The 15,607-nt window shown below is 32.2% G+C and overlaps 2 protein-coding genes across 3 annotated transcripts in view; one reads left to right on the forward strand and one right to left on the reverse strand.

The window, feature by feature from the left end:
- Window positions 1–4,813: 4,813 nt before the first annotated feature.
- Window positions 4,814–15,607, forward strand: part of LOC108730868 (putative leucine-rich repeat-containing protein DDB_G0290503) — a 20,723-nt gene continuing 9,929 nt past the window's right edge. For both annotated transcript variants that reach the window (XM_018460805.1, XM_018460807.1), the window contains exon 1: window positions 4,814–4,881. The gene's annotated coding sequence lies outside the window, so the exon portion shown is untranslated. The remainder of the gene's footprint in view (window positions 4,882–15,607) is intronic.
- LOC108730871 (pickpocket protein 28-like) lies at window positions 6,302–13,138 on the reverse strand. Its single transcript, XM_018460811.1, has 12 exons — window positions 12,749–13,138; window positions 12,327–12,436; window positions 12,136–12,261; window positions 10,612–10,815; window positions 10,292–10,412; window positions 9,233–9,381; window positions 8,940–9,141; window positions 8,430–8,700; window positions 7,297–7,405; window positions 7,092–7,217; window positions 6,589–6,680; window positions 6,302–6,513 (listed from the first exon to the last, which is right to left on the reverse strand). The coding sequence occupies exons 1-12, from the start codon at window positions 13,076–13,078 to the stop codon at window positions 6,329–6,331; spliced, it is 2,025 nt and encodes a 674-aa protein (XP_018316313.1). The 5' UTR covers window positions 13,079–13,138; the 3' UTR covers window positions 6,302–6,328.

Genomic DNA, 15,607 nt, shown 5'->3' on the forward strand with positions numbered 1-15,607 from the left:
TTAATTGTAGCATCTTACTGTCCTATATATCCGGATTCGATGTAATTGAACATCATTTTTGGCGCATTCATCATGTACGAATGAAGGAGGTCACACCACGTGCGGATTGATTTGCCACGCCTCCCTGATTTAATTTACGATATATCTAGATAGATATATACCTTATCTATAACGATAGTTATAGTAGTGATTTTTTTATAATAAAACACGTTCCTAATAAATTATCTGTTCTTCATATGTCGTACGAATAAGCGTAACGATTGTAAGAGCGATATTCTGATACCAAGTACTGTGGATATCGTTACCCACTGAGTGACGAAGATGTAAATTAGGATTAAACGGCCTCTCGTAACGTAAGGAAGACTAAAGAGCCTTCGAAGGAGAAGTTTGCAATTTTCTAAGCTAATCGACACGTTTATCATGCATATACGACGACACGTGTGGGCTTAACTTCATTCACTCTCTCCCAAGGAACATTTTGATAATTGTAAAAAAAAAAGGAAGAAAGGAGAAGAACTGTCGCGATATCTGCACTTTCTTACGAAGTAAAGTGGAAAAAGGACACGTGTTGTTAGAATGCCATCGCTACGACTATCCCGTGTCGGTACTTTCTACCGTTAGTTTTACGGAAGTACTGGATACCAACGTCTTCTTTTTAACCTCCCACGCCCATTCAAGCTTTTAATCCAACTACTTTGTATCGCGTAAAACAATGATGTACGCGAAAAGATATGTATCTATAATGCGTTATTTTAATGTAAGTTAAGAGTTCATCCTCTCGCATTATCACACTCTATCTCTGTTTCTGTCTTTTTCTTTGAGCCACTCACAATTTCTCAATTCTTAGACAAAAGGAGTCGTTTTTTTGCCATCAGTGGTTTCACTTATCACGCCTGCGAGTGCAATCGAAACTCAGTAGACTCTCTTTTGTTTGGAATATGGTTGAAATAAACAAAAGATGATACAATATTTATGGTGGATATTCAGTAGCGAAGGACTAATCCTGTAGAAAAAGTGGCTTCAGTCAAGTTGGATGAAACTATGATATTTTGTAGATTATGAGATGTTATTCAAAAGTTTTTATATAAGCACGATCACATACAAAAATGGACAGATTTTATTGTAAATCATTTGAAAGTTATTATTTTTTATTAAAAAATCTATACTAAATTATTCATTTTATTGGCAACTGTATTTAATACTTTTATACAAAATATCACAGTTTCAGCCAATTTGACTGAAGCCACTTTTTCCAAATGATTAGTGCGGGATCCTTTTCACGTGCCTAAAAAATATTTAGAAAGTAGAATAAATTTAGAGAAATTAATTTTATTAGAATATTTTATTTATTAGGACGTTTTTTTGGTAACTCTTACGTATTTTTTTGGACGATTGTAGAACCTCTTATTCGTCCAAATGATTAATAAATGTTTTACGTCTGAAAATAGACCGAGTAAAAATTCTAGATAACAGAGAGTCCGCTGCGAGTTACGGTGTAAAGTGAAACGGCCGTTCCCGACAATTTGTGTGATAATGTATATGCTATTTTACATACAAGGGGAAAGAAGGGAGGAAAAAGAAGTCGTAAAGAAGACGTCATTTTTAGATTAGTCTGCTGTCAATATACCTAGAACGATAATTTTGAATGTAACGTGTATCATACTTGACTATCGCTTAGGTAACGTGCAAACCGTACGAATAAAGGAAACTAGCGCACGATTATATCAGACCTTAGGTGATAATAATAAAATGATGTCCGAGTACGGACATTTTCATTTTTCAAGGCTCTGGGTGACCTTTATTTTCGTCGTGTGGATGCGTGCGTGCGTGCGTGCGGGTGCGTGCCAAGAAAGAGACATACGTGTTATTTTATACATTGATTATATGGAGAGATAAAACTTTGTAGAATTCCGAAAGGCCACAATAACCATTTACAAACTTATCATTTCGTTACCAAACCCGATTTTTATCAAGGTTCCACGCATCTTCTATGAAATTATAAATGACGAATATCAGTTTTTTTACGTGATTGATTTTCTCGTAATTGGATTGGATGTCTCTAAAATTACATGGAATATTTTCCTCAATTCCTTGATTGATGTCTTCCTAGTGTGGAAAATGTGGAGAAAGTTATTGCTTCCCATACAGCACAGAATTTGCAGCAACATCGCTGCAAAATTTCTGCAATATTACTTGCAATATGCAGTGTTGCTGCAATTTTTGTGCAACTTTGTACTGTGGGGGTTTTGAATAGTTTTTTTTTTTTTTCGTTTTTAACACCAATTTCGACAAAATAATCTTCGTTAAAGTCGAAAGTAGTGAAATACTTTTTTCGTAATTTTTTTATATTACTTAATTCTTTTCCTAAATTTTTATATCACTGTATCATTCGATTTATTTTGTATATTCTCCATCCTTTTTTACAATGCATTTTTCTCAGAAATCCGATGACATATTCATTAAGTTTTTAATAAAGCGCCAATAATAGTTCAAATGTAAAAACAAGATTTATCATTTAAAAGCAAGTATAACCGATACTTGTTAGTGGCTTCTCGTATCTTGTTGATTTTTAACTGATTCAAGTTCACGCGTAAGGGCGATTTTGACTAGATATACTATTAATTTAGTCGGTAATTAATTCAAATCGGTAGAACTTACTTACAGTAAGAATTTTAACTGTAATTTTTCGTTCCTTCTTTTTGCTACTTGTCAAACAATAGAAAATTAATAATTTTATTTAAATTAACAAAATATTATAGACATTTAGTTGATAAAAATCGCCAATAGTATATACAGAATGTCCCGAAATTTTTCGCCAAGCGCTCTTTTGTGGATAGAGCGGACTTATAACAAGATATTAATTACTAAAAATCGCTGAATGTTGATTTTCAATAATTTTTTACTCAAATACTATCAACTTTACAGAAAAACAGCGAGAGACAAAAATTATTTATTTCCTTCTCATAATATTCTGAGAATTTTTTCAGAATTTTTTAACATTGTATTTTCTCATGTTGGTAAAACTATAAGAAAATGCAATAGGCACTAAAAAGTTGATAAAAAATTCTGAAAAAATTCTTGGAGTTCTATGAGAAGAAAATAAACAATTTTTGTCTCTTACAGTTTTTCTGTAAAGTTGATAGTATTTGAGAAAAAAATTATTGAACACCAAATATTCAGCAATTTTTACTAATTAATATCTTGTTAACTATTGCAAAAATTGCAAAACTGATGCAGGACTTTGCGATTCAGTTTAGTCCGCTCTATCTACACAAAAGCGCTTGGCAAAAAATTTTGGGATACCCTGTATAATTAGAAACTTTGCTGTAAATAATTCTGTTGACTTTTTTGTGAATGATTCTGATGAAGTTTAATGGAAGCTTAATGGAAGAACCTACATAATTTATACAGTTAGAAATTATAATTATTATAGCTAGAAATCAAGATTATACATACATAATATTATATATATAGAAATTTTACTATAAGTAATTTTGCCTGCAATTAAATTAATTACCGATTAAATTAATTGAAATTTGATAGAAATTACATATCCACATTTCTACCAATGTAGAGCTGCGTCCAGAAACTTCACCTGGGTACACCAAGTATTATTTTATCCTCGTTTAACTAAATATTAAATAAGAATGAAATGATTCTTGGGTGCTCTAGGATGAAATTTCTAAACGCGCCTAGATTAGATCAATGCATGTTTATTTATTTATAGGAATTGCATAAAGCACTGGTATTTAATTCTAAATGCATATTTACTCTTTATCTTTTAAATTCATTTTTTTTCAGTTCTTAGAACTAAAGAAAGATAAAAAATTTAAAAAATAAAGCTATCCAAGCAAAACAAGTCACGATAACGTCAAAGTGACATTAAAATGAATCTGAAATGATTGAAAAATGACTTTTAATGATCATTTTGAAGTCATTTTGACATCATTTTGATATCATAATGACTTGTTGTTTTGCTTAGGTTGGGATTGAAAAGGGTTCATTTCAATGTTCACAGATGCGTACTTCTGAAAATCGGAATCTATTTCAATCCATTCTCGTTTACTAGATTTCTACCAATATCTCTATAAATTTTAATCTCGATTTTTAATTTATTGTCTTAACTTTTTCTAATTCTTAGAACCAGAAAAAATAGAAAATAAATCAAACGGAAATTGAAGTTAGTATAATATATATTGATAAAAGTAGACATTTATATTTATTTTTACCAACGTAGATTAACTTTAATCTCAGTTTTACTTACTCTTCACTTTTTCTAATTCTTACAACTGGGAAAAGATATAAAGTAAGTTAAATCGAGATTAAAGTTAATTAAAGTTGATAGAAATGGACATTAATTTATCAATTTAATCGGTTCTCAAAGAGTTTATTCCCATACAGCACAGAACGTGCAGCAATATCGTTGCAATAACGCTGTAATATTGCTGCAATGTTGCAGCATTGTTGCTGCAACTTTTGTGCTGTAGGGATTCTAAATCCCGCGTTTTTTCCATCTCCGCGACAGCCGATTGGCCGCAGAGTCTTGGTCGCGTGTACCGCGTGTGTGAGATGAGCAGCAGGATTCGTGAATAGCGAGCGAATTGTCCAATTGCTGTTGAGAACGTTAGGCGGCCACTTTCAAACTGTTGGGCCGCGATTGGTCATTTCGGCCGCTGGTTGCGTGCGCCGTCGGCTTGAGCATTATGGCGTCGTCGCAATTATTGGTGTAACGTCGTGCTTCGACAGTTCGACTTCAACGAAGAAGTTTCGCATCGTGACGTTTCACTTGGAATTGCTTGGAATTTCCAGCGTGTCGCGATGCCGTTCGCCCAATCATCGTCAATACTCACAAGATTTTGAATGGCAGCAAACAAAGCAAAGGTAACTGCGAGACGCGGAAGTGAAGTAGCTCGGAATACTCCGAGACGACGGAGTGTTTCTTGGCACGTCGCGCGATTTCTCGGATCTGAAATGTCCGAGGCCGATCTGTCGACGCATCTCGGTCGAGTTGACAGCAGTTGACAGTGTCGGCCATGGATGCAAATCGACAGCGAGGTCCGGTCTCTTCGTAGGCGAGATGAACGTCACGTCGCCCTGCGATTTGTTGACCCACGTACGACGCCGGAACGGTACTCAAGTACCGTTGAATAAGACGTGATTCCCATGCCCTCGACACGCGAAAATGATCCCTATCCGTTCCTCGCTCGCGACAGCTCGGTTGTCCTCGCGTAAAAAGCGTTTCTTCGTGTTCCAAAACCTTGAAAGTTTCACCTGTCGATCATTACGTCGGTCGTTGATACAACAGGGAGTTTTGCACATAACGATCCAAATACGATGAACGCTAAAGTCACTTTATCCTTTTCTTAATTAATTGTTGAGAAGAAGATAACCTCACCTTAGCGTTCACCGTATCTGGATAAACGGTATTGCAAAAACTCCCTTTTGACATTCGCATCGATAATGCGTGGGCAAAAAATATCTACTCGTAATACGCGCTTATGAAGGAAGACTTATTTGATGTGTTTATTTAATGTGAACCGACAAGAAACTTCTAGATAGAAAGAAAAAACTAGATAGAAAGAGAGAGAGAGAGAGAGAGAGAGAAGGCATTCACTGTTTTCTATTTGATGACACAAATCGACACAAGCGTCGTTCTATCCTTCTTGGACATTCAGAGAGTGACAAAGATAGAACGATACTTGTGTCAACTGTGTCTCTTAAAAGGAAAGCAGTCTTTATTACTGTTCTAGGGAAAGTTCTCAAGCTCATAGGGATAAAAAAAATGTAGAGAGAGAAAGAGAGAGAGGGGCAAGTGTATAATATTACATACTACAATTTTTTTTATTGAAATATTTTAAATCTAAAAATGGATTTATCTTTACAAGCACACAAAATTATAATTTCATTATTATTCTAAAGATTATCACATTCTATATAAAGATTAAATTAATTCTAATTAATAATTTCCAAATTATTAATTTGAAGAATTATTATTCTGAAATCAGAATTATTACTAATTTGGAAAATCATTATTCTTGAGTTAGAGATCACAAAACCTCCAACGAAAAATTATATAAGATCTATAAAATTCTTTTCAACTGAACTTCTTGCACAGTTTATTTTGCTTCTTTTTCTCTCTTTGGAGAAAGAAAAAAAAGGAATGATACGAAAAGTTCAGTTAAAAAGAACAGATATACAATTAATTTTACTGTAAGTAAGTTTTGTCGGTCAAGTCATCGATATTCCATTAAAATTGATACATTCAGTACGTCTCCTAACGATACACTTCATCCACTAGGTCGCTATTTACGTGGTATCTGCGTGTAATTCAATTGGTGAATGGATAGATCACTTTCTTGTTATCTAACGGATGTGTCTGGAACACGTTGGGTCTCTGTAATTCTCGGCGATTGTGGAAACGGCACCACACCCGTATAGTCGAGAAGTACAATATTTCCATGAACGACAAAAAGCTGAAGCCCATGAAGAGACCCAGCAAGCCTCCCGTACTCGCTGTAAATTGGAATTCCTCATTTTGTAATATTTTTTTCTAAATAATAATCACTTGTAGAAAGAACAAATACCTACATAGAAATTCGATGAATCCGAAGAGCTCATTTTTCATGTATTTCGTGAATTGAGAGTCCACGAAAAATAGGTGAACCACCGCCACGTTTTCCCTACACATTAAAAAATTGGATTAAGAAAGTATTGTAAATTACGCAAGAAAAAAAGAGAAATGGAATATTAAAATTTATTATGAAGACGTCTATAAATATGCAGCTCGTGACAGAGTCAGATATAATACGGATAATGCACAGGATGTCCAAATAGATCTTAATTCAACGATAGATTTTCTTCTTAAATTTTATCTGATTTTTGTTAAGGAAAACAGGGACGTATCGCAATTCGTATAAATCTGCATTTGTACTTAAATTTAAACACGAAAGTTTATAAAAGATAAAGTCTATTTAAGTATTTTTTTCCGAGACATCTTGTATCCCTGGAATCTAAATGTCAACCTGTTGCATCTTTTATATGCGTGAACGAATACCTGCCGCGATAAATCGCGCTGATTAAGTTTTAATTACGTGAAATAATCTATATCCTTCTTCACGTATTGTTTGTTGGTTTGGAAGGTCTGCACCAGTTTGTTCTGCGAAAGTTCTATCCTGTAATTAATCTCAAAGCAGGATGGCCAGCAATTGCAGCTTGGTCTGCGAAAAAAGAACAATTTGAACGACGTTGTTTTTTATCTTGCTTCTAGAAAAAATATGTAATTCTGAGGGAACTCACATCGTAATATTATTCAAAACCTCATCATAGAGTTTGACTTCCATGGCTTGTCTGGCACGTTTAGCGCATGGTTCGTCTCTCTTGCCGCAGATCGGCGTGTTGGATGATTCTACAAATAATATTGCTTTAGTAGATAGACAAAAAAAGTTTTTGAAGTCAGAGATTACAAAAAATCTATTTTAGCTTCTCGTTATTCTACCATCGCTAATTTAACAATCTTAATACATCATAAATCATTAAAGAAAAATTATTTTGAAAAATTTGAATTTAAATATTGTAAAAGGAATATTTAGATCCTGTAATTTCAGAACGAACAAATAACTTTCCACATCCTGAGGCCAAAATAACGTCAACGTTAAAACTATTGTATGCTAATGTCAATTGTAAGGCTCGTAATTTGTTCTCGTAAGACTTGTATAGAATTTATGGCTGGAGCTGTAATTCTATATGTACCGTAAGATGTATGGTCATTTGTAAATATCTACGATTTCTCGTAAATCTTACGGCTTGCAAGAAGCTATCTGTAAAAATACCACATAAAGTTGTAAGCGTTCCAACCAAGTTCTTATAAGTCTTACGAGAACAAGTTACGATTTTATTTAAAATTAACTCATTAGCATACATATGATAATAGTTTGAACCCTTACGATGATTTTCCTGTCTTACTACACATGATTCGTGTCCCGGATTAATTTTTATCATTTTAACAAATGTATAAAAATTAAGCGATTCTTACATGTACTTTAACATCTTTAGAAAGTATTTATAAGGTTGTATATATTTAAAAATTATATATAATATTACTGATATAAATTATGTTATAATTACTTGATGCGCCTACTTTTTCGAAGAAAAGAAATGTGCAGAACATGAATGACCCAATCATGTGTACTAAGGATTCCGAGGATGCGAAAAGTCATCTGTTCTCAGATTGCAAGTTCGAGATATTTCTTTTGCAATATTTGAACTTAAATTTCTCAAAACAATTTTTCTTTAATGATTTATGGCGTATTTGTTAGATATGTTAAGGTTTTTTTATCTAAGAAATGTAATTTTAGATACCTGATAAATGTATTGAAAATAACTTTTTATCACTTTCGCAGATTTGTATCAAAGGTTATAATAATAATTACTTGGCATGTAATATTGCACGCAGTTGCAGAGTTTCTGTGTGTAATTTGCCTCGCATTCCAGAATGCAGTTCCTCTGTGTGTATGTCCGGTAGTAGCGCAGTTTTCTTTCAGACATGAAAAAGCATTGCCGTTTCCTCTGCGCTATAGAGATTATTGATGGATTGGCATGCGATATCCGTGGTCTTATGATTATCCGGGTCTCCTCACCCGGCGTTATTGAGAACGAGAAATCAGCGATTTTCGGTGTCTCTACGGGATTATGGAGTAACATCTGCAGAATCATGACCATGTTAGTTAACACTGTCATTCCATTGGAGAACGACATTACATCATTGTAAAAAGCATATTCTATGGCACCAATCTGAGAATTTATAAACTTGAATTTTAATAAGAAAAAAAAGAATTCGTTGTATGTTAACTATTTTTCTAATGGTGGATGCTTTCAAAATCTTCCTTTAATAATCTCGTTTAACGGGCAGTTTTAAATAGTTTTCGTAACGTAAAACGCACTTTAAAGCCTGCGCCGGCAGTCGACGAACAATAATATTCGTCAATATCAACATCAAGAGCCAAAGTCAAGCCATAGAATAGTCCAGCACCGTATGGTCTCCATGGTATAACATCCGGCGACATACTCTCGTCGTATCCCTTTTCAGCATTCCAATCAACACTTTCAGATGGATACGTTATATTCAAGTCAGGCCAATCGAGTCTAAAACAGTAGAAATAAAATTTTAGCAGAAATTTTCGGTCATAGAATATATTTCAATTTCACAATTATGTCAATTTGGTTGATCACTCACGAATTATAGAAGAGATGTTTTTTTGCTACTGAGTTGAAATTGCAACAAATACCCTCGTCGGTCATGGTAGGATTAAAAATCCTTTCACATTCGGTGTAAATCCCGTGCCAAAGGCAGTAATATATCATATCTGTGCATGGCTGGGTTACCTGAACAAAGAGAAATGAAGAATAATTTTCTAATAATATAATTATTATTTGAGATAAAAATAATTACAGAATAATCTGAATCTTATCAATTGATTTCAATCTAATCATTAATCGAGAAATGTGATTTTAATCCTTTATAATTGTCTCAGTTAATTTTCCTTGCAAGGGAACAAAATTAATAATAAGTGTTTTATGGCATTTTCTTGTTTTATGCATTTTCTTGGTGTGTATTCACATTTTTTGAAAACGTCAAATTTTGTTATTAATTTAATTTATCCCCCAGGAGTTGTTTTGATCTCAAAATCTCAAAATAAGATAAAAAACAACATAAATCTAATATTTGTTGATATTCTATAACATGTCCAAAGCCCATTAAAACCAATAAGGGAAAATTCCGATGGTTCTCTTGTGAATAAATATTGTCTAAACCGCCAAAGTTATCTATAAAAAAATATTTTAAATAAAAGGTGAATGGTTTCAAAAAACTCTTTCTCTCTCTCTCTCTCTCTCTCTCTATATATATATATATATATTACTTTATAATTGTGATTAAAAAATTTTTTTAATAAAGTTTCAAATTTTTGAATTTTTTTTATAAAAGTTAAAAATATATTGATCACAGTTAAATAGTTTCAAAAAAGAGTACTTTATAATAATAAAAAAAATTGTTTTATTAAAAATATTTCATTTTTATAAAATATTCTTTTTTTTTAAATCATTCAACTTTTATATGACATTTTTTTATGTCTTTGACGGTTTAAATCATATTCACTTAGAAAGGAAGAAACTAATTTTTTTTAAGGATTTCTTCATTGTGCGATTGAGCACTTATAAAAAAAATATGTCTCTTATTTCTGTTGATATTTTAACATATCCAAAGCTTATTAATGTACGAAATAACGCTATATACATTGATCATGAACTTTAGCATCTTGTCCCAGTTTACAGCCTGGTCTTCATGGTTTTCATAAGTTATGTTACTATCCGAATTGCAAAGATCTTCCATCAATAGTTTATCTAATTCGTCGAACCTAAAAAACACAAGATTTTTAACAGTAATTCTTAGTCATAACTTTTAAAATAATTATATTTAATGGCACTTTTTTCTCTCTAATAATTTCCTAGACTTTTTTTGGAAATGTACTATCGCACTTTTGAGAGAATTTGATTGTTGGACGATGTTATTAAAGAATAATAACACTGTTAATTAGTAATTTAATGCATGCTTACCCACGTTCAATTCGCTTCCCTTCTGTCTTCTTGATTTTATTCATATTGCATATTGTTACAGAGGGAAACGGAAATTCATTTAGGGAAATTGGATCAGGGCTCAAAGAAATAATGATGGGAGATCCATTCCATTTCTGATAGATATAACAAATGTAATATATTGCTACTGTTAGTGCGGTGGTGAACGAAATTATCCAAAATATTCTGCAAAAATTATGCACCAGCTTTAAAATTATGTAAAATTGTATAAAGTAAGCAGTGATTACTTATTAATTTTACTTTATATAATATATAATCATATAATGTTTTATACACGTATGTATATATACGCGAGCATAAAATTAATTTCTAAATATGCATTATATATTTAAAATAAAATTAGAATATAAATATATACAGGAGAAGGTGGTATTATAGCACCCCAGTTACATTTTACACAATAACTTTGTTAATAATTAATATTTAAGTTTAAAACTTGACAATTATATTCGTTAAGATGTTGTTGAATCGATTGTGGGCTCAAAGTTACGAAATATTTATTACTTAGGATGCTATTAACAAAAATGTCGCAACATTGCATAATGACTCGAAAAAAAAAAATGCGTGATAATGTGGCCTTCCATAAAAACAGCCTTAAAATATTAGTTTTGTTTAGAAAACAGTGGTTACATAATTAACAAAAAAGTAAAACATTTTAAAATGTATGCAAATGAATATATACATTCACATAACTTCTGTATATAAGCTACTTAGTACTAAAAATCTCAGTACAGTAAAAATAGTACACGTAATATAAACTATAGATCAACAGTAGAGCTACAATTGATTATCAAATAACTATTTTGATATAAAAATCTCAAAAATGAGGTCGTGAGTAATTAATATACCATAGAGGGCCACATTAGCAAAATGCCATGGTATTGTTTAAATTTGTATAACTCAAAATATATACAGTCAAATAAAATGTTAAATAGCAAATAACACATTCAAAAATACATATATTTATGTGATAATATTCAAGTTTAAGAAAAATGAGGAAATAGGTGTAATTAAATGCTAAAGTGTATCTTAAAAACGTTTCGAAATACTTGAAAGTAAAAATGCGTTATAATAAGTGCTGATTATTGTGTATTGGTAATATTAGCGTCATGGTGTAACGACGAGCTACTGAACTAATAATTCCATAAGTAATCATTACGATTCGCTATATAATAGCAGAGATATTAAGAAAGGCCACAATATATACACTGGCCATAATACCACCTTCTTCTCTAATATATAAAATAAATTTTATAATATATAATAATGATTTTATAATATATAATAATAATATAATAAATTTTAAAATATAAATAACATTTTTTACAACATATTTAAAAAATGATAATTTTGTTATATTGAAAATCGCATCTCGATACGAAAAATTATTTCAAATTTTACGATACTTTTCTGCTTTGTAGTATTTTAAACTCGAAGAATTGGAAAAAACTTATGCAAGTTTTAAATTGATATAGAATTTTATACCTCTCTACGATTGACAATCCCGAGTCACCGACGTAACGTAAACCGTGAAGACTGCTACACGAGCAATACTGCTTGGCAAGTTCGCTGATTTCTGTGAGTTTCTGATGCTTCTTTCCAGTTTTCAATCTAGAAAGAGCAATACTAGATTAGATAGATGTGTATTGTTGGCATTTAATTAAAGGAATCTTTACCTTTCAGTTTTCTCGCCTTCTTGATCGTTGTTCTTGTTTGCGGCTTCTTTTGCGAACAAATTATTGTTGTATCTCGATCTCAGGGTAAAATCTTGTGACCGATACGTACCCTACGCATAGTTGAGATGTTTATTTTATTCGTCTTATCTTTGATTGATGGTGAACGGAAAGAACAATTTTACTATATTAAATCTAATATTTAACGAAATGTTTAATAATACGGAAAGGCTAGATACAGATTTAAAAATAATTTTGTTGGATTATCAAAATAATTAAATAAAAAACAAAATTATTTTCAAATTTGTATCCGGCTAAATTTTTAGATGTTCAGTAAAACCGTTCTTTTCGTGTGCGTTTCTTCTCACGTTTAACTTCTTTGTTTGGAAGATGAACGAAGACAACTTCGTGGATATTAATCTTACCTTCAAGTGATCATGAGACGCGAATCCCTCCAGCTGTTGGGGTGGTTTATAGGGATTCTGTAGGTGCACAGTGTTGACGGAGTACGACGGGATAGTGTTGTTAGTCTTTAAATAATCAAATTGCGCTCTATCGGTACCATTGTAGTATTTCTCATCCGAAGGATGATTGCGGTTGTAGATTCGCGATGACATCACGGGTGTGTTGAATATCTTCATATGAACAAAATCGGACGCTTGATCGACGTTCGAGGTGACATGTGTTAAAATTTTCGCATCATTCCACGGGTTGAAGATCGTCTTCCTTTTCTTTCGTTTCAATGAATCCTCCATTTTACGATCATTCTTTCTCTCTCTCTCTCTTTCTCTCTCTCTCTCTCTCGATTTATTGAGATTTTGATGACCCTTTCAATGACTTTATTCCTTGACGCCAATCATCCTATTAAAATTCGGTAAATTTTCTTCGTTCTTTGGAAAAAGAAGAATGCCAATTGTTTGCATTCACAATTTTTTCCCCTTTTCTAATTATTCTCCTTTACTTAAAAAACTTATCCCATAGATAATTTTTCAATAATTAAAAAGATCCTACTTTTTTCTCCGATCAGCATTAATCTCCACGTTATTTAATATTAATTACAATTAGTATTATTTATTATAGCAATTTTTTATTGTACAAGGAGACTCACTTATCGCGAGTCTCTTTGGGCAATATTGTCGCCTAATCGGGAAAAAGTTCCGCTGATTCCGTCGCAGGACTTTTCCAAACTACCCTCCAAGACAGCCGACAGCTAACTGACGTGTAACAATAGCGGCGAACATTCTTCCAACTTTCGTACTCGTATGCATACTCACGCTCATGATCTCCTAGATAAATAGACATTATTATTACTCCATTATCGTATTAACAAGACGAAATCGCAAACCAACATAAAAGATCTTACATAAAAGATCGCGAGATGATCGCGACGCATTACGTTCTCTTACTTTTTTTTATGAAGATACAATCAAATTTAATTCTAATGATAAATTCTTTAATAAATTTAAAATCGATTTTTTTTCCAAGGAAAATTTCTGATGAATTGTTTTTAGTGCTGTCCCAGGCAACACAAAGTTTAAATCAAGACACAAAGATAATATAATAATATATAATAATTGATAATAATAATTTTATTACATATATTTATTAAAAAAAAGTCTTTAGGACGTCTTTTAAACGTTTTTTTAGATATCTTATATCAGATTTTGGACTTTGGCTAGTATTCATATAATTCGTTTTTGCTTTAGGATTATTTCAAGACTATTTAAGACGATCTTAAATATAAGAATTGACTATGAATACCGACCTTTGTGTTATCTGAGATAATTTTAACTCGAAATTTCAGTGTCAATTTCAGAAACGATAGTTGAATCGCGTACACCCGCTTATAACTGCAATAATAATCCTTTCCGAGTTGATCGTTTCCATTTTTCGATTATCCCCAAAGTGCATTTTTACATTGACGTAGGAAAAGAACGACAAATACCATATAATGTAAAATTACAGTTACGTCAGCTATAAAACGATGGGAAAACGTTCGATAAACATGGCTTATCTTTTCATGAACATCTACTCTTTCATGTGCAGAATATCTTGTTTAACAATAAACGAGTACACAAAAGTGACATTCCTCTTTTTTTTCCTCGGTAATCGAATACATATACTTTGATACGATCCGACATTCTACTTACAATAGTAACTTTCGAATCGCTTTTAATATTTACGACCACGTGTTCATAATGTGCTTAGATCGAAAAAAAAGAGGAGTGCATTCGTGGAGAAAAGCACAATTTTTTTCTCTCTTTAGAACAAAATGCCTCAAGTATCAAGACGATTTTTAACGACTAATGCTTAATTTATGCTTTAGTCTTAACCCTAAAATCCTAAAATTCAGCCAATAGGGTCAAATTTCAATCTTCAATCTTCAACCTCAATCTTCAATGCGTATTCTGATTCCGGCCTAAGTACAGTTTAAAAGATGATCAACCACCATGCTTGGAATCGTTAGAGACCCTCTAATCTAAGAGTCGCGAAATAACGTTTCCAATTTTTATTGGTGCCGACATTTTTCAGCAAAAATCGGAAATAGTCATGGCGTCAAATTTAAATTCTAAAACATGGTATTTCAAAATAAATATATACAAAATAAAAAAAGTATTATTTTATGTAAAATATTAAATTATACTTTTCCACACTAACCTCGCAGAGATATGAAGCATTAGTTGGTCTAATTTGGTCGACCTACATTTGCTGCTCATTTTGCTCTTTTTTCAGGATTACGAGGAAAGATTTTCATAATATAACCCTTTTTTGCAGAATTGTTGCAGTCTGGCGCAGAACAATCAGTCATTTTAGAAAATATAATTTTATTAATAGAAAAATACAGTATTAATATAAAAAATATAATAATGTAACTTTTCTTTCTGACAACTGTATTTAGATTCACATGTATTAGGTTAATGTATCACATTAAACAGTCTTTTCATTGCAACTGTGATGGTGTTCGCAGTTGTATTATATTAATCGCTACTTCCGGTTTTTGCTGAAAAATGGCATCGCCGACCTAACCTTATTGACATTATTTCGCGATTCCTATTAGAGGATCTCTAGGAATCGTGTACTATATTCACTTCGGCCATTTTGACGTAACATTTCTGAAATCAATTGCGCTACTTTATAGATCTAGTGACTTTACTATTAAAGACAATGGGTGCATTCAGTGGCTACGTTTACATCGTGCATTCAGGTCGCGGCCTATACGATAGATGTCCTTGTTTATCCTGTAGGTTAAAGAAAGACACCTATCGTATAGGTCGCGGACTAAG

The sequence above is a fragment of the Mycetomoellerius zeteki genome, unplaced genomic scaffold (assembly GCF_001594055.1).
Source record: "Mycetomoellerius zeteki isolate Tzet28-1 unplaced genomic scaffold, Tzet1.0 scaffold98, whole genome shotgun sequence".
In the NCBI taxonomy this organism is placed as follows: Eukaryota; Metazoa; Arthropoda; class Insecta; order Hymenoptera; family Formicidae; genus Mycetomoellerius; species Mycetomoellerius zeteki.

Excerpts from the sequence above, each read along its gene's own strand:
- LOC108730871 (XM_018460811.1), bottom strand. The coding sequence starts at position 13,078 with ATGGAGGATTCATTGAAACGAAAGAAAAGGAAGACGATCTTCAACCCG. Across the intron at positions 9,382-10,291 it reads TGCTAAAGTTCATGATCAAT|GTAACCCAGCCATGCACAGA; the intron begins GTATATAGCGTT and ends CTCTTTGTTCAG. Across the intron at positions 8,701-8,939 it reads CTGCCGGCGCAGGCTTTAAA|ATGTTACTCCATAATCCCGT; the intron begins GTGCGTTTTACG and ends ATGATTCTGCAG.